Source organism: Schistocerca americana, chromosome X (genome assembly GCF_021461395.2).
Source record: "Schistocerca americana isolate TAMUIC-IGC-003095 chromosome X, iqSchAmer2.1, whole genome shotgun sequence".
NCBI lineage: Eukaryota > Metazoa > Arthropoda > Insecta > Orthoptera > Acrididae > Schistocerca > Schistocerca americana.
Genome location: NC_060130.1, coordinates 699,399,749 through 699,420,180, shown reverse-complemented (window position 1 = coordinate 699,420,180; position 20,432 = coordinate 699,399,749). Strand labels below are relative to the sequence as shown.

The 20,432-nt window shown below is 43.4% G+C and overlaps 1 protein-coding gene across 1 annotated transcript in view; it reads right to left on the bottom strand.

Moving 5' to 3' along the window:
• The window catches only part of LOC124556259, a 462,906-nt gene that overhangs the window by 263,528 nt on the left and 178,946 nt on the right, over positions 1 to 20,432 (bottom strand). The window contains exon 5 of the mRNA XM_047130246.1: positions 11,110 to 11,270. Within this exon, the coding sequence (XP_046986202.1) occupies positions 11,110 to 11,270 (161 nt within the window). The remainder of the gene's footprint in view (positions 1 to 11,109; positions 11,271 to 20,432) is intronic.

Genomic DNA, 20,432 nt, shown 5'->3' with positions numbered 1-20,432 from the left:
GCACTAGATGTTTCCATGAGGTCGGTCGATCATCCACTTCAGCCAATGTTCGCGAATCAACTGCCCACGGCATATGCTGGCCCGATACGCAGTCTGGGCGTCCTCAGCAGTGACCCTCCAACATGGTGTACAATAGCTGGGCCAGTTCCTTAACCCGCCAAGGTAGCCGAGAGCGCTAACGCGCTGTTTCCTGGACTGGGATAGACGCGCTGGTCCCCGATCTAGTCCGCCCGGCGGATTAACCATGTGGGTCGATCTGCCAGCCAGCCTGGATGTGATTTTTAGGCGGTTTTCCGCATCCCACTAGGTGAATACCAGGGTGGTTCCCACGTTCCGCCTCAGTTGCACGACTCGCAGACAATTGCAACACATTCGCATTCTTTCATGATTTACACTAGACACAGACAGCTGGGGTACACTATTTCCATCCTGGGGGATATTGGGTGGCGGTAGGAAGGGCATCCAGCAACCCCTTAAAATTAACCATGCCAAATGCGTCCTTAACCCTGCCGACCCTGCCACGATGCGGAAAAAGTCCGTAGCGAAAGAAAAGAGCTGGGCTGGTTCCCCTCGGGGCAAAAGCGTTACTGTTTCCAGCCCCGGCCTGCTTGTTTGTATGCTGCCATACTTTCTACAGCCATCTCGAGCCTCTGGGATTACAAGAATATAAGTACTTTCACATGGATTCCCAGAATATCATACCATTTTTGCGATAGTTGTCGATCTCAAACACATAGCAGTATGCTACAGGTCGCTCGAACATTATAATTCCGAAGATAAAGAGCGGAAATTATATTCCTAGAAACCGGAAACGTTAACGAGGTACTACAAACCACTGAGTAAATAGAAACTAATCTTGTCTGCGAAGATTTTTACGCGAAAACTCCAAAAAGTAGAAGAAACTGGTAGTTCCACCCATATCTTAACGAATATCGATGCAAATGGTATAAAATATTCCAAATCATCCTTGTACTTTTCAAAGTCAACTAAGGTGTTTCTCATGCCTAGGGAACCACCAAACGTCTCTTCCACCAATCTATTACCGTCTAGATTCACAGAATACACACCACAATCGATTTTCCCTCAACCATGTAAAGATGGGAAATATACAGAAGCAGTCATTGTACTTACAATGAAATATTACGATTGCAACATCAATCCGATGACATTCGACAATAATCGAAGTATCGCAAATGCCCCATTCTGAATATGGTGGCTGTGAAAATATCAAATTCTGTGGCATTCTTGCGACGGGACATAATTTTCTACTTAAAATTATCATTCTCTCAGAGCTATCGCCATTTTCTATGTCAAATTCATACCTCCCTTACGACAGGACAAAGCCATCTTCTTTGCACTTGTCGGAACACTGACCATAGTACACATACTATATAAGCCAGCTGATCACAGCGAATCCGTCACACACCCCATACTACTAAGTACAATACTTCGCCAATAACTGAATGCTGGCGATACCAAACAATACTGAACGAAAATCTGCGATGGATGGACATGTCTCATTTGTTTACCTTGCGAGTGGTACCAGTGTGTGTTAAGAAGAAAGACGTAATCGTATTATAAGCGAGCAGCTATTAAAAAAAACGCAATGGCCTTGGCTGTGTAACTGTCACAAGTAGTCTTGGTCCTACAGGCGCACACAAGTACTGCTAACAATATCCATGTTAAAAACTATACAGGCTTTAGAAATCGAGATATGGTATTGCTTCTGAATGAAGTGGTGTGGCATATATATACCGCGAAATTGAATATAGACGCTGATGTCCGGGATGTGTGTTAACAGACTGAAAGTGCAGGTACACGTCGCTGATGGAGTAAGCTCATAATAAAATCCCCGAATTTAGAAAGGGATTCGGCTAGGGAACGTGATATGAAGACGATAATGCAACTCCCGCATACCACCGCTGTATATTTCTCCAGATTTTGTAGTACATTCTATCTCGATGCCATGTCAGAGGTTATCCACTGGGTTGTAGGCGTGGGAGGATGATGGTTGATTGAGAATTATCAGATATAGTAGATGGTGTGCTATGTGACGAATCACTTTAGAAGTATGCAACACTAGATTGAGGTAGTATGAAATGTACAAAATCATATGACGAATGCACTGGCTTTTCAGACCTATAGTGTTACGCATTCCAGTAGATGTGCTGTCTGCAATTTGGAATCAAGTCTTTCCATTCAACCAGATACCTGCGTTGGACGGGAGGACGACGGTTCAATCCCGCGTCCAGCCATCCTGATTTAGGTTTTCCGTGATTTCCCTAAATCGCTCCGGGCAAATGCCGGGATGGTTCCTTCGAAAGGGCACGGCCGACTTCCTTCCCTAATCCGATGAGACTGATGACCTTGCTGTTTGGTCTCTTCCCCCAAACAACCCAACCACAACCCTGCGCTGGATCCTACGGCTATGTCTTTTAATGATTACAGCCACTAATGAATCATATTTGTGGAACTCTCATATCTCCAAGCAAGTCACCCTTTTCGATCCTCTCTGTCACAGCAAAACTCCAATGTGGTTTTTGACAGTCCTGCTGTGACTAGCAATTCGCAATTTTTCTCAAACACCATTATACAGGGTTGATGATTGAACAACAAATGATGCCAGTAAAAGTCTCCTAATTGAGGCAAACAAAGGTTCACTTCTAATTTTCCACAAAGGTTTGTGGTACCACACACACAGTAGTAAAAGTCCAATTCGGTCGAAGTCCACGAAGTCGGCATCCAGAGTGGATTGAACTTCGTGGCTGGTTCCATCCCCTAAACAGCTGCCTCCAGCCAGTCAGGTTTTGGCGTAGTGATACTTCCTGCAGTTCGTGGCTTGAGATCCCCCTCCAGGAAGTTGTGCTCCGAATGTCTGTTTCCATTGTCTTGTATGTAAATAGCCGGCGTTTACCATGGTGCTTTTGGTACACCTTGGACATAAGCAACCCCCTCCTCTGTGGTGTAATATGGGTTGCCAGCCCTCAGGAGCTACCTTTTCTCTGGCATAACAAATCCCTATGCATGTTGTGACTGTTCCTCTGTCACTGCATCTTTGTCCACGTGATCATCCCAATTTAAGTGGGAAATGATGGTAAGTCAGAGAGCGCTATACTTACCACTTTCTACAACCTGTGTAGAATCAGGGTGAGATGAGTTAATGTGACAGGACCATCTCTTTTGACCACTCGGTGGAAATTGGGAACATGTTGTCATAGCTCTGCCAAATGTATACGACGTGTAAGGTGAAGACCAAACAAGGCTTTCCCCTGCCACATGAGATAGCACGAGACACACTGCAAGCAGTTAAGGGAACTGGAAGAAGGACAAGGGTTTTGTTACTGCGTTGCGATGCCTTTCCAAACTTCATTCAGGTACAGCAGTTCGAAGGAGATCTGCGTCCCCCAGGGTGCATTCACGTCTGTCACCCAAACAGTCCCTCTATCATCATTATTTTGTACCATCTAACAAAGAGAAAAAAGTACAAACTATAAAATCTTCGCTAACGTCATTTGACAGAGAACTCGATAAGATTTTTACTGCAACCCTCTCTTCTGATATATATATATATATATATATATATATATATATATATATATATATATATATATATAATATAGAAAACAAATACCATCTGTGTGCTGGCTCTGGGAAGGGTTGGTCAGGGACAATGCGAGGACATCTTTCAATCTCTAGCGTTATCCTAAGAATGCGAGAAAGCTCGCTAACTCCCATCCACAGGGTTGCGATAGAAATCTTATCGAGTTCTCTGGCGAATGACGTCAGCGGAGATTTTATAGTATGTACTTTTTTTCCTCTTTGTTGGATGATACAAAATAATGATGACAAAGAGAGTGTTTTGGGCGACAGACGTGAATGCACCCTGGGGGACGCAGATCTCCTTCGATCTCCAGTACCTGTATGTAGTTCGGAAAGGCATCGCAACGCAGTACCAAAATCCTCGTCCTCCTTCCAGTTCCTTTAACTGCTTGTAGTGTCTTTCCTGCTATCTCATGTTTGCAGGAGAAAGCTTTGTTTGGTCTTGACCTTACACGTTCTGCAAATTTGCAGAGCTACGACAACATGTTCCCATTTTCCACTGAGTGGCCAAAAAAGACGGTCTTGTTACATTAACTCAGCTCGCCCTTTTTCTACATGGGTTATAGAAGGTGGTAAATATAGCGCTCTCCGACTTATCCTCACTTCCGACTTAAATTGGGGTGATCACATGGACAAAGCTGCAGAGACTGAGGAACAGTTACAACATGCATAGGGACCCTCTAAAACCACATTAGAGTTTCGCTGTAGCACACAGGATCAAAAAGGTTGACTCGCTTTGAGACATGACAGTGCCACGAAAATGATTCACTAGTGGTCATAATCACTAAGAGATATCTCCATAGGATCCAACGCAAGTATGTCGTTGAATGGAAAGACGTGATTACAACTTGCAGACAGCATTTCTACTGGAATGCGTAACACCATAGGTCTGAAAAGCCAGTGTATTGGTCATAAGATTTTGTACGATGCTTACGACCTCAATCCAGCGTCGCATATTTTTAAAGTGATTCATCGCATAACACATTATCTACTGTACCTGATAATTCTCAATGAACCATCATCCTCCCTCACCTACAACCCAGCAGATCTACACTCCTGGAAATTGAAATAAGAACACCGTGAATTCATTGTCCCAGGAAGGGGAAACTTTATTGACACATTCCTGGGGTCAGATACATCACATGATCACACTGACAGAACCACAGGCACATAGACACAGGCAACAGAGCATGCACAATGTCGGCACTAGTACAGTGTATATCCACCTTTCGCAGCAATGCAGGCTGCTATTCTCCCATGGAGACGATCGTAGAGATGCTGGATGTAGTCCTGTGGAACGGCTTGCCATGCCATTTCCACCTGGCGCCTCAGTTGGACCAGCGTTCGTGCTGGACGTGCAGACCGCGTGAGACGACGCTTCATCCAGTCCCAAACATGCTCAATGGGGGACAGATCCGGAGATCTTGCTGGCCAGGGTAGTTGACTTACACCTTCTAGAGCACGTTGGGTGGCACGGGATACATGCGGACGTGCATTGTCCTGTTGGAACAGCAAGTTCCCTTGCCGGTCTAGGAATGGTAGAACGATGGGTTCGATGACGGTTTGGATGTGCCGTGCACTATTCAGTGTCCCCTCGACGATCACCAGTGGTGTACGGCCAGTGTAGGAGATCGCTCCCCACACCATGATGCCGGGTGTTGGCCCTGTGTGCCTCGGTCGTATGCAGTCCTGATTGTGGCGCTCACCTGCACGGCGCCAAACACGTATACGACCATCATTGGCACCAAGGCAGAAGCGACTCTCATCGCTGAAGACGACACGTCTCCATTCGTCCCTCCATTCACGCCTGTCGCGACACCACTGGAGGCGGGCTGCACGATGTTGGGGCGTGAGCGGAAGACGGCCTAACGGTGTGCGGGACCGTAGCCCAGCCTCATGGAGACGGTTGCGAATGGTCCTCGCCGATACTCCAGGAGCAACAGTGTCCCTAATTTGCTGGGAAGTGGCGGTGCGGTCCCCTACGGCACTGCGTAGGATCCTACGGTCTTGGCGTGCATCCGTGCGTCGCTGCGGTCCGGTCCCAGGTCGACGGGCACGTGCACCTTCCGCCGACCACTGGCGACAACATCGATGTACTGTGGAGACCTCACGCCCCACGTGTTGAGCAATTCGGCGGTACGTCCACCCGGCCTCCCGCATGCCCACTATACGCCCTCGCTCAAAGTCCGTCAACTGCACATACGGTTCACGTCCACGCTGTTGCGGCATGCTACCAGTGTTAAAGACTGCGATGGAGCTCCGTATGCCACGGCAAACTGGCTGACACTGACGGCGGCGGTGCACAAATGCTGCGCAGCTAGCGCCATTCGACGGCCAACACCGCGGTTCCTGGTGTGTCCGCTGTGCCGTGCGTGTGATCATTGCTTGTACAGCCCTCTCGCAGTGTCCGGAGCAAGTATGGTGGGTCTGACACACCGGTTTCAATGTGTTCTTTTTTCCATTTCCAGGAGTGTACATACACCCGAACTTTCAGTCTGTTAACACACACCCTGGCGATCAGTATCTATGTTCAATGTCACGATATTTGTGTGGAAAACCACTTCATTCGAAAGAAATACCGTATATCGACTTCTAAAGCTTGTATAGTTTTTAAAATGGATATCGTTAGCGATACTTGTGTGCACCTGTAGGAGCAAGACTATTTGTGACAGTAACATAGACGTTGTGGTCATGTTTTTTTAATAGCTGTTCGCTTATAAGATGATTACGTCTATTTTCCTAAGACAGACTGGTACCACTCGCAAGGTAAACTAGTGAGACATGTCCATCCATCGCAGATATTCATTCATTAATGTTTGGTATCGCCAGGATTCAGTTATTGGCGAAGTATTGTACTTAGTAGTAGGTGATGTGTGATAGATTCGCTGTGATCAGCTGGCTTATATAGCATGTGTACTGTGGCCAGTGTTCAGACAAGTGCTAAGAAACTGGCTTTGTCCTGTCTTAAGGGAGGTATGGATTAGGCATAGAAAACTACGATAGCTGTAGGGAAATGATTTTTTAAAGTATAAATTTACGTCCAGTCATAAGAATTCTACAGATTTTGATATTTGCGATTATCTCAGACGTCACAGAACTTTCTGTATACACCTTGCCCCTGTCTTCTTCGGATCAGTCTGTAGAGGCTCCTATGCCCCGCACAAACAGTGTCTTGTGGATCTCCAAAGCCGTGGAACTTCTTGTGAAAGGAGCATTCTGATTGGTTCTTATTGAATTTATGCGCCAAACTGCTGCTACTGCCGATGTGAGATCACTGTCCTCTATAATCTACAGACAGACAAATTACGAGACTTTCAGAGGCAAAACTGTTATGCACAGATCGAAAACAACATACAGCAGTCATATTGCATTGACAGTTAAACCCTGCAAAAGTGGTCTACAGATCATGAAATATGGAAACTATCGCCAAAGACACTTCTCAGTTACATTGCTCTGCTACTGTCGAAAAAAAAATGGTTCAAATGGCTCTGAGCACTATGGGACTTAACATCTATGGTCATCAGTCCCCTAGAACTTAGAACTACTTAAACCTAACTAACCTAAGGACAGCACACAACACCCAGCCATCACGAGGCAGAGAAAATCCCTGACCCCGCCGGGAATGCTACTATCGAGGAAAGCTTGAATTTATCAGCGTGAAACCAATCTCCAAACGCGCTAATCACCACACACAATTCGTATCGTACATCGTGATCTGTCGGATTAGGGATTGTACACTGAACAGTAACCACACAATGAATCAATAAATGTTAAAATGTTCAAATGCTGGTATAACGGCAATGTCCCGTTTTTCACGTGAACTGACAAGGTTTATACACATCATGGCCATAATGAACAATCCTTTACAGAAGAAAGACAGTGGAAAACGAAGAAGATATAATCAGAGTCACATTTATCAAGTATGACGAAATATTTCGTTTATGATGTTACTGTAGGAGATACGAGAGCTAAATTAGGCGCCAGAAAGTACTAAAGAGATGCTAGCTAAATTATCTGCATCGTTTCCCGGTGAGGTTAGTACATGCAGTACTCGCAAGCCCAGACTATAAACATAAACCTTTAGATTTCCACCGTCTGGGAAGTCCAGGCAACCCTGTGTTCAAAAATTTCCAGACTGGTCACTGCTCGTTAGAAGCCCAAAAATTGTGGCCGCATTATACGCTTGGCGTCAGTTGGAACACTGTAACACCGGGTGAGATGGCGCAGTGGTTAGCACACTAGACTCGTATTCGGGAGAACGACGGTTCAAACCAGCGTCCGGTTCAAAAATGGTTCAAATAGCTCTAAGCACTACGGAACTTAACATCTGAGGTCATCAGTCCACTAGACTTATAATTACTTAAACCTAACTAACCTAAGGACACGACACACATCCATGCCCGAGGCAGGATACGAACCTGCGACCGTAGCAGATGCTCGGTTCCGGACTGAAGTGCCTAGAACCGCTCGCCCACAGCGGCCGGCCCCGCGTCCGACAGTCCTGATTTAGGTTTTCTGTGATTCTGTGATTTCCCTAAATCGCTTCAGGCAAATGCTGGAATTGTTTCTTTGAAAGGGCACGGTCGACTTTATTATCCATCTTTCTCTAATCCGATGGGACCTATGACCTCGTAATTTTGTCCTCTCCCCCCTAAATCAACCAACCAACCAATACTGTAATGTCAACTATAGGTGAACCCGCGGTCCTCTAGGACTGACATGAGGCTTGAAGACTATTTTCCCCCTTGCTGATACAGGAAAGCGAGGTTAGAAGACAATTTACCTCCTCACTGAAACAGGAAACGAGAAATATTATTCGTAGCAGGTCACATAGCTAACGCGTAGAACGTCTTTTGCGAATAGAATAGGAAAGGCTACATTTTCGACTGTGATTTGATTACGGCGTGGAGCGCTCTTCTACAGGTATGTCGCCACTGAGAGCTCGTTGTAGGCATGCGTATTAAGTACGTCACTTGTGTAACAAGAACTGTTCGTAGTTTTAGAAACTCGCATCTTATTGAAAAATCTATGTCTACTGCACTGGGTAGAATTTTACTCACAAATTATCAATGTCACATCATCACGATTGTGAAATCATCTGAGGAGCTGTGTTATGATGAGTTTGTTTCCCGAAAGTAAGGCCCAGGAGACGTATATTTTCTTTCTTACTTGTGGGAATTTGTAACCCATTAAACATTAAAACATAGTTGGATAGCGTGAATACCGATAAATATTTAAAAATTAACCCAGAATTTGGTCGTACAAACTAGATTTATTAATTTTTACCCCTTGCCAGAAATTTTTTTATTTCATCTCAAACAGTTTTATTAGCTTTTGTTAAAGAATAGCTCACAAATATGAAATTATTTTCTTATAAAGACACTACTGCTACTACCAAAGACAGAAGGTTAGGCACAAAGTAAGCAAATAATTTCTATTGTTTTACAAACGGTGTGTCAAACAATCGGCACTGCTATTACCATTCCTGCCATACAAATTAGCTTTTGTTTTTATAAAATCATTTGTTCTTACACTGATGATCCACGGTGAAATCACGAGGAGGCGACACGGAGAATCAGTGGAGGAATGTCACCTAGTTACATGAATCACGGCTCTTCTTACACCAGATCTATGATACGCCGTCGTCCAAGCAAACGGTTGCTTCAAACATGTACTGGACCACGGACGCAGACCGATACGGCGTTTTTATGGTATGGAGGACATTCACCTTGTCTTCCATAGGACATGAGATATCAATCGAAGGCAACATGACAACTATTGAATACATGAGGAATTTTTGAAGCGCACTTGCATGCCTTCCCGATTGATGTCTTCCACGACGGCGGTGGCATCTTCCAGCACGATAATACTCCGTGTCACCAGGTTAGAATTGTGGTACAGTGGTTTGAGGAGCATTACAGTGAATTCAAGTTGACGTCTTACCAATAAAATTCACCTGATCTGAACGCTATGGAACACATCTGAAACCCTATCGCGCACCAGCTCCACACGTACAAACCACTGGTTCATAATTTACAGGAAATACGTGAACCGTGGATAGACATCTGGTGCCACATCCTTTCGGAAACCTACCAAGGACTTTTCGAATCCATAACAAGCAGGATCGCTACTGTATTGCTTTCCACAGGTGGAACAACACCCTATTAAGGAGCAGGTGATAATATCAATGTGAAAAGGAATTTTTTACAAGGACAAGTCCACAGAAAGTCAATTTACAATAAAAAGACTTCCCTGTTTGGCTAAAGATTGTTATATTATTTCTTAGTGATATTATTGAAGGTGAAACTGTCATACAGCCACTGAGAATGGTGTTTTTGACTCGAATCTCAAAGTTGCGTGTGCTATCCACTCGTCGACATCAAATTCTAAAACACGCTGCACACAGTAATCTCTAAAGAACTAGAAACCACTCCAGGAGGTTCTGTTACATCGTCGTCACCGGTACATTGCACCCCAATTATCCTCTATTTTTTGAATGAGGAAAGAAAATTCTATTAGGTCTACAATTTTGCTTCCACCGTTTTCTCTCGAAGGTCGAGGCTTTATTGCTAAAAAATTGCAAAAAATTTAAGAATCGAAATATTGTCGATCGCTGGCCACTACTTTCCCTCATCTTTCGGGGAGCATGCGAATCTTGCGGCAGAAAAACTCGATGTATTTTGAGGAGGTCCAAGAATATATCAATTTTGGACTTGACTGGAAGTGCTGATCAGCCAGACCCTGCGCCATTGATCGAAAAAGACGGTGGAAAGAACAATGTCTGGAGAATATGGTTTGTGATGCAGGACATCTCATTTCAACGTTTCCAAGTATGTTTTGACGGGTTTGACGACATGGGGCCGAGTACTGTAATACTGTGACCTTTTCATGTCTATCGCTGTATTCTGGCCGTTTGTCTTTCAGTGACCGGCTCAAATGCATCAACTGCTTTCCATAACGATATCTTGTGATTATTTGCGTCGGTTTGAGCACCTTCCAAAACCTCTCTTCCACCACGATATCGGGCTTCGAAGTCAAAATCACCTTTCTCGAAGCATTGAAAGCATTCTCTGCACGTTCTTTTAGTAACAGAGTCCTAGCCATAGGTCTTACCCAGGCTTTTATGAGCCTCAGCCGCGGATTGTCCATATTAAATCAGACACTTAAACTTTTTCACAAATGACGTGAATTGGGCTCGTTAGTTTACATATTCAATAGGGAATAACTTTATACTTTAACGGCGCTATACTTACAAACGCCTGAGTTAATTGTATGATGCTTATGACTTACCCCCTCTACCACCACTTGCCGCTACTGCCACTTGTTGCAAAACGGCGCAAGCAAAGTTGTAGCCCTAATATGTAACACAGGAGCAATGAAAACTTATGTCTTCTGGTTTGGTTAACGTTTTTTGTTGCTTCATAGCATATCAGTAAACAGGTAAGTGATATAACTATATTAAGTATCGACAGAACAGAGTATATAATAAGAACAGCTGTATGTACTTACCAGTGTATCCAGAAACGCAGTTACATTTGTACTTGGAGTTGTCAATATTGACGCAGACAGAACCGTGCTGGCATGGCGAACTGGAACATGGGTTGAAGTGCTCGCAATTCATCCCGAAGTATCCTTCCGAGCAGGAACACAGGTACGTGCCACTGGAGTTGCTGTGTGCATGAAAGAAAGTTAATCAGCTGAGACACATTATGCAATATTATCGAATACAGATAAACATCCTATTCAAAATGCACAACAAGTAAACAGATGGTGTTCGTATGAATTTCACGAAGTAACAACAGAAGGTCAGGTTATCTTAATTTTGTACGTTATTGTAGGCAGTAACAATGAATGCACAAGAGCTATTCTTCTATAAAGGTCCGATCGGACGTGAACTGGAAACCACAGTGAAAATCCGATGAAGCTTTGCACAGATGTGTTGTGCAGTGACTCCAATATGCCCGTCGATAGTGTTAAGTCATTTGTTTCAGTTCTGAGCACCCAGTGAACATCTGAAGATGCCTAGAAAATAGTGTCTCCCTCTAAGTAGGAGAATCTTCTGAGAGATTTCGCCTGATTTCATGCAGCCCACATAACGTAACTATCATGCGTTTCCTTGTTCCTGACCACTGTCGCCCGCACACTGCAGGGGCAATGAAGACGCTCCTGCAGTGTCTTAGATGCGAAGTGTTTGTTTGTTTACCATACAGCCCAGACTGTTCCGAATAAAACATTTTCGATCCTCACTGGGGTTTCCATTTCAGGATCGATCGGACCTTAATAAACGAATACCCTCGTATTACATGCTCATGAGTTATATCTAAGAAAACAGACTTCAGTCACATACTGTGCGTATTTTGATACGTTATACAATTTATTTTAGCCTCTGTGGAATCATTTTCCACCAGCGATTTGACTACTTACGTGACATTTCTGGCTCTTGAGGGGAATCTAGCTATACGAAATATGAACTCTATTAGACAGGAAAAATATTACATGTATTTGTAAGCGTAGCATTGCAGTTTGCAACATCTCTTGACCGAGCTCAATGCCCCCACGAATAATTAAAGAAAGGGAAAAAGGACCACCCAGGTTGTGAATGAAGCCAGTTTTTCCTACATACTTTTATTGTGTGTGTGCGTGTGTGTGTGTGTGTGTGTGTGTGTGTGTGTGTATGTGTGTGTATGTGATTCCTTACTACACTGAAACGCCAAAGAAACTGGTAAAGGCACGCGTATTCAAATACAGAGATATGGAAACAGGCACAACACGGCGCTGAGGTCGGCAAAGCCTATATAAGACAGCAAGTGTCTGGCGCAGTTGTTAGATCGGTTGCTGCTGCTGCAATGGCAGGTTATCAAGATTTAACTGAATTTAAACGTGGTATTACAGTCGGGAGCACGAATGATGGGACACAGCATCTCCGAGGTAGCGATGAAGTGGGGACTTTTCCTTACGACCATTTCACGAATGTACCGTGAATGTCAGGAATCCGGTAAAACATCAAATCTCCGACATCGCTGCCGCCGAAAAAAAGATCCTGCAAGAAAGGGACCAACGAGAACTGAAGAGAATCGTTTAACGTGACAGAAGTGCAAACCTTCCGCAAATTGCTGCAGATTTCAATGCTGCGCCATCTACGAGGGCGGTTCAGAAAGTAACCTCCGATTGGTCACAGTGCGGGTTGTGGGGGGAGTAGCGACGCCATCTGTGCGTTCACGCACTCAACAGGTCAGTCGGCATCAAGCCGTGGTCGAGTGAACGTCGTACCTGCGCTAGTTTAGTTTTTGTGGCAGTTTGAAATGTGTGCTGCAATAGAAAACCCCGCCAAATGTGAAGTGCGTGCTGTCATAAGGTTTTTTACAGCCAAAGGATATTCTGCAGCAGCTATTCATCGTGAGCTTTGTGCCGTGTACGGACCAAGAGTTATGAGTGAAGGAGTTGTCCGTGAATGGGTAAGTTTATTTAAAAGTGGACGAGAAAACGTTCATGATGAAGAGAGGAATGGTAGACCATCATTGGTGACTGACGAACTCGTTCAGACAGTTGATGCAAAAGTTCGTGAAAATCGACGTTTCTCAATGTCGGAGTTGTCTACTGGTTTTCCACAGATTTCTAAGACTCTCTTGTACGAGATAGTGACAGAAAGATTGGGTTACCGTAAGTTCTGTGCACGATGGGTGCCCAAAATTCTTACCGACCACCACAAAACTCAAAGAATGGCCTCTGCATTAGACTTTCTGTCACGTTATGAGGACGAAGGAGAACCATTGTTAAACAGAATCGTGACCGGTGTCGAAACCTGGATTAAGTACGTGAACCCTGAGACAAAAGAACAATCAAAGATGTGGGCACATTCAAATTCGCCTACCAAACCAAGAAAAGCCTCGCAAGATTTTTCTGCCAGAAAACTGATGCCAACGGTGTTTTGGGATGCCAAAGGGGTGTTGTTGGTTGAATTCATGGAACGTGGTACGACCACTAATCAAGACGTGTACTGTGAAACAATAAAAAAGTTACGACGGGCTATACAGAACAAACGCCATGGTATGCTGACTTCCGGTATCGTTTTTTTGCACGATAACGCCCGTCCTCACTCTGCTCGCAGAACAACGGCCCTTCTTGAGTCCTTCAAGTGGGACGTTATCAACCATCCACCTTACAGCCCAGACCTGGCGCCAAGTGATTATCACCTCTTCATGCATTTGAAGAAATGGCTCGGGTCACAGCGGTTTGATGACGACGAAGAGCTCAAAGATGCGGTCACAGGCTGGCTCCAGGCACAAGCGGGTGATTTTTATGCAGAAGGAATTTCAAAGCTTGTGAAGAGATACGATAAGTGCCTCAATCGCTATGGAGACTATGTAGAAAAATAGTGCAAAGATGTAGTTGTAAGATGTATATCTTAAAATATTTTTATTTAACTTGGTGTATTTTTTTAAATCAACCGGAGGTTACTTTCTGAACGGCCCTCGTACAAGTGTCATCGTGCGAAACATTCAACGAAACATCATCGATATGGGCTTTAGGAGCTGAAGGTCCACTCGTGTACTCTTGATGACTGCACGACACAGAGCTTTACACCTCTCCTGGGCCCGTCAACATCGACATTGGACTGTTGATGACTGGACACATTTGCCTGGTTGGGCGACTCTCGTTCCAAATTGTATCGAGCGGATGGACGTATACGGGTATCGAGACAACCTCATGAACCGATGGACCCTGCATGTCAGCAGGGGTCTGTTCAAGCTGGTGGAGGCTCTGTAATGATATGGGGGTGTGCAGTTGGAGTGATATGGGACCCCTGATACGTCTAGATATGACTCTGGCAAGTACGTAACCATCCTGTGTAATTACCTGCATCCATTCATGTCCATTGTGCAGTCCAACGGACTTGGGTAATTCCAGCAGGACAATGCGACACCCCACACGTCCAAAATTGCTACAGAGTGACTCCAGGAACACTCTTCTGAGTTTAACTACTTCTGCTGGCCACCAAAGTCCCCAGTCATGAACATTATTGAGCATGTATGGGATGCCTTGCAACGTGCTGTTCAGAAGAGATCTCCACCCCCTCGTACTTTCACGGATTTATGAAGAGCCCTGCATGATTCATGATGTCAGTTCCCTCCAGCACTACTTCAGACAGTCGAGTCCACGTCACGTCGCGTTGCGGCACTTCTGAGTTTTCGCGGGGGACTACACGATATTAGGCAGGTGTACCAGTTTCTTTGGCTCTTCAGTGTGTTATGGCACGTATTTTCAACGTTGGATTTTAAAGTATATTACAAAAAAAAATGGTGTTCCTTCTTCTCCCAGTTGTGAAATTGAGCTACAGGACTTTTCAGAAGCGCAGACTATTAACCCCCTAAACCTTTTGTCAGGGTTCTTGGGAACAGCATTAATCTTGTAATTCCAATCAGTGTCAATGTAAGTCATTATCAAACAATTCGTTGACAACATTGTATTCAATGATAAAATTACCTGATTTAGCTTTTAGAGATGAAATTAATTCATTTCATTTAGACTTCTGAGCTGTCACGGTCAGAGCTCAATATATGCAACCTCACAGTGAAGAAGATGAGGAAAAAAAAAACATGACAAATTGTGAAGGAAAAGAGACACTATAAAAATATAATACCTCTGGAAACCACACCATGTGGTAAAAAGTCATAAAATAAAAGTCTACTGATGATGCTGCAACTGCAGTGAATCTTGTATGGGATAAAAAACAAAACTGTGTTTGGCTAAAGACGGATTCTATCCAAAAACATATGTAAGCTGACTCGTATTTTGATATGTACTCAAAAAACATGAGTAGTGGATTAGAACAGGTTCTGACCCACTAGTTCACATATCTGCCAACAATGACCTCTTCAATGGTATTGCGTTGCACCCTCCCCAACTCCCACCAAATAACGTCTGGAAAAGCTATTGGGAAAGACGTCAAAGATGGCTAACGATTCGTAAAGTGGTAATGAACTTTCCTTATAGCAATCTTATCTAGTGCTCACAAATATAAATATATTTAAATAATTCATGAAGTTTACGGGTTGGATATTTCGTGGTCTGTGCATGCTTGATTCTTTACCTGCTTTGATGTGGCAAGGGGTGGAGAAAGAGGGCATTATAATATTCATATATGTATATGTGCGTGTTTCAGTGTATATAGAAACTGATTGTCACGTATAAACTGAGAAAAAGGAAACATTTTACTTAGTTGTACGACCATTCCAGAGTCAACCATCATCCCAAGACTATCTGCATGACGCTACTGTGAACTCCTCTCTATAATTAGATTATTACCAATATTATGACACCGACGATTTTGGTCTGTCTTCTTATAGAGCTCATATTTGAAGGATATAAGTTATCAATGTGCACACCAGCGTTATTCTATTATTCACTCTATCTTTGATTATTTGCTGAATAATAATAATAATAATAATAAGATTGTTCTGCATTTTAGCATTCATAATTAGTAATAATTAGTTTCCTTTTTGTCATAAGCAGCATTTCAAAGGAACTTAAATTCTACAAGCAGCTGTTAACGTAGTGCTCAGTGGTTTATCTGGTGATCAAACGATCGAGCCCGAGCCAGTGTATTTTTAAAGTCAAACCTGCGTCATTTGGTAACGTTGTCCATTTTACATTTAATGGGAATAGGATTGGTTATTTGTACACTGAATTTTGGAATTGGTCACGTCATCAGATAGGTCATATCGGCAAGATCGCAATAAAGGCAATCTTCCAGAATGTAATCGCACTGGTTCAAACTCATCGTAAGTAATTCATGCGAGTTAAAAAGTAAACGGTGCCATACTGCAGATTATACTATTTTTTTTAAAATCACTACCTTTCTCATTTTATTCATAAAGTAAAACTAAATAAAAGTAAACGTGATTTTGCATTAAATAGAGGTAGTTCCGCTTATGAATGTAGACTTATCAACAGTCGATGTGGTGCTCTAGGCGGTGGACGATAAATGCGGACATAACATCTATCATGTCGATGGGACTGGTGCCTCAAATACAACTACAGAAGCACTCTAAAGCTTTACATGTATTCTAAAATTGAGAGAAATACAATAACTTCAACATATTTTATTGTGAATACATCTGCATCACATTTCTGGTATCGAATCTGAAAATATATATATAGTTTCGCTACAAAGGCAGTAGTGAACCCCTAAAGCAACGGCAGTTTTATTGATTAGTCGTAGGCTACAGCCAACGCAATCTAACCGTTGTACGCCAAATTGGTTAAGACGAAATATAATTACGTCGTAAACGTTCCGAACATTTCTCTTGTATTTGTGTCAATGTCTTGTGGTTCCATTATATATATACCTACAGCGATTTCCCACAAGCTGAACGAAACTACGGGTACCTGTCTCCCTAAGTGTTAAACGTTGTCGTCGTCTTACGGCTTTTCGCAGAACGGTATCCTCCCGTTAAGTGCAGGACTGTGTTCTCAGATCCTACCACGTTCGTCTCATTGAGTGTCAGGTGGCAAGTTTGTTCCTTCACAAGAATCATTTGATACATTGTTTAACTCATAGTGCTGAGTATCTACAGCTCCAGGCTGAAAAATACAAATATTTATAAACAGTTTATGTTTAATAGTTCTCTAGTCTGCCATTTTATGTAATACCGTTCTAGGAGAAAGTGGGAGAAACTTTATCGACATCATAATATTAATTTCTGACATCAAGAAATCGAAGAAAGGGGCAATAGGTGGATGCCCTTATAGGTTTGTGGAAATGATACTCTGTTCCAAATATTACCAGAAAAAATTACAAAATTAATTTGGCAAGTAAATGAACGAACATAGACAACAACTGAATTGTGGAAATTGCACACAGATTTAATGATAAAGGCGACGCAAATCCCTGTTTATACCATCTCATGAAGGATTTAAAGATAAAAACCATCGCATATGTTTTGAGAGTGAAGATAACAGTTCTAGGAACAACAGACGTAAGCGAGAATAATTCAGTCGGAATACTGTTCGTCAGGTTTACACTCTGCAATTACTGGACAAACGTCTCATTAATTCTCATCTCGCTAGCTGAGCCAAACAAAATTCAGTTTTTCAGTATTTCTATTTTGATACTTTTTTCGCAGTTTTTCATAAATTCTGTCCTGTGTCGTATATAGCACATTGCATCACTTTCCTTACAACGCCAACGTAAAGTTTCAGAAAATTACTTATCTGTGGCGACAATAACACATAACTTCGAGTGTTTACTACATTTCCATGATTTATTTCCGACGAGTACCCTGGGCGTATGGTTTCTGATGTTTATCACAATTGTTTCGTACCAAGAGCATATTCCATTATACTCACGGTTTACAGAAAACAGCAAGTTTTCCCCTTTCTTCGCTAATTTCTTAGTATTAAAGAACTGCACGAGTGTTTCATCATACCATCATTCTACCTGCAGTTGTTAAGTGGGAAGCATGGCGACAATAATTGCAAAGATTTTTACGTGTCCCTGTGGAGTATGCGTCTGTAGACGTGAGAGAATGCTTAGCTGAATGGTTCCATCCTATAGATTCAAGTCTCTTGCACTGGCAGCGTCGAAACGCGATACGTATCACAAACAATTGGTGCTGTGGTTATGGATCTTTTCCGAACCAGCTGCTCTGCTTTACTAACAAGCCCTACTAAGTTGAGTGAGACTTACGCATCACCATAAGCAACCGTATGCGGGGTAGCCCTAGGGGAATAATCAGAATTCAGCGATATGATGGGAAATATCATTTAAAGCAAAAAAATTCGTATAGACATAAACAGTATTCCGAAATGTTTCCGAGATACAACAAATTTAATGCACATAGTTATTTATTTTCTATATTATTCAGTAATTGTCAGGTTTACACATGTACACAGGCACAACAATTAGTAAACATTACAACATGCGTTTTACAAAGTATCAACTGAAAAATACGTATTTGTGGAACATTCCATTCTAGGCGTTATCGTACAAGTCACGTTACACTATGTCACTCACAACATACTGTACCATACTGAACGTTCAACAGACTGGTTACTGACAGAAAGACATCCAGAGAAAAGAGACTGAAAGCAACGAGGTAGACTGAACTAGAATAAAACGTCAAAGTTGTTGGCTGGGCAAGACACATAAATGCGCGAACCGAACATTAAATACGTTCTGTCTCGGAAACCATTCTGAATTGGGCAAATGCCGATAAGAAGCTTTTTGCTTCAAAAGAGCGTTCCCGTGTATCTACTTGAATATTGACCATTTCTCCTGGGATACCCGGTACAAACACATGCTCAGTCTTTCTAATAACGATCACATAGCTGGAGAAACAACATTGTGCACCAAAACTTCAAGTACAGAACAGAATTACGAACCACTACAACTACATTGAACACCCACTCCCTCCCTCCCTCCCTCCCTCTCTCTCTCTCTCTCTCTCTCTAAATGGTTCAAATGGTTCTGAGCACTATGGGACTCAACATCTGAGGTCATCAGTCCCCGAGAACTTAGAACTACTTAAACTTAACTAACCTAAGGACATCACACACATCCATGCCCGAGGCAGGATTCGAACCTGCGACCGTAGCAGCAGCGCGGTTCCGGACTGAGCGCCTAGAACCGCTCGGCCACCGCGGCCGGCTCTCTCTCTCTCTCTCTCTCTCTCTCTCTCTCTCTCTCTCTCTCTCTCTCTCTCTCTCTCTCTGTCTCCACTAGTCTCGAGTACAACGTACTATAAACAGTCTGATGAGTGATATCTATTGTTGCCAGTGACCTCTAAAGATTCTTATCACCTGACATATCATGTAATATGCAACAGCTGGTACTCCCTCTTAAATTACTGTTTTGAGACCGTCCGTAGTATAAGGCCAAAATGTATAAATCTAACGTTAACATTCCCGAGTAGCAGGGTAAGCTTCCCAGGGTGCGTGTATCTCAGCATTTCATTAATATTCTGGAAGTGTGTGCTGTACCACTATTTTGTTGAAACAGCGCATCATGTTTTTTCCGTCTTAAGGGTATTGCAAACTAAGAAAGTTTTTCTCAGACGCTTCTTGCTATGTTAGCAAATCAATAGTCGTCGCGACAAGATGAAATGAGATATGAGGAAATGATGAATGGTTGTTGATTATATACATACGTGCTATGGTTCACAGTCACTAAACCTGGGGACACCTGCACATTTTACACACACACACACACACACACTGAAAGAGTGACGACTGCACTAAACACGTGTGCGTCCTATTCAGCTGTCCATTCAACATGGCGTCTGCAAAGTTTTGAGTCGCAGGTAAGACGATTACGCCTCTGATGCTGCGGGTGCAATGCGTTTGCGGGAGCGTGTCGGTAACAACGCGGGAAGCCGTAAGCCTTCACTCCGTGGCGGGGAGGGGCCGGGGCATGTTTCCAGCCAGGAAGCGCCACTAATCCTTTGCCCCTTTCACCACTGCAGGTACACAGCACAGGCGATTTAGGCCTTTCGCGGGAAACCGCCTCTGCCGCACATGTCCACCGCCACGAACTTCTGCAGCGAGGCTGCCAGCACCCGCCAACCGGGAAGACTTACGAGCATTCTCACTGCGCATTTGTACGAAAAGTCAGTGCGGGATTAGTCACTACCCTAGCAAACGGCTTAAATTGTCTCCATGCTTGAACCCCTGTGCCATACCACATATCAGCGTGCCGTGGCAGTCACAAAGTACACGGAATTTTTTCTGCAGTCTTTTAAAATGCCACATTTCGTGATGAACATCTTAACATAAAGCGCGTCTTCTCAGTCAAGCCACGTTTGAGAGGTATGACATAATAAATCATCCGTAAT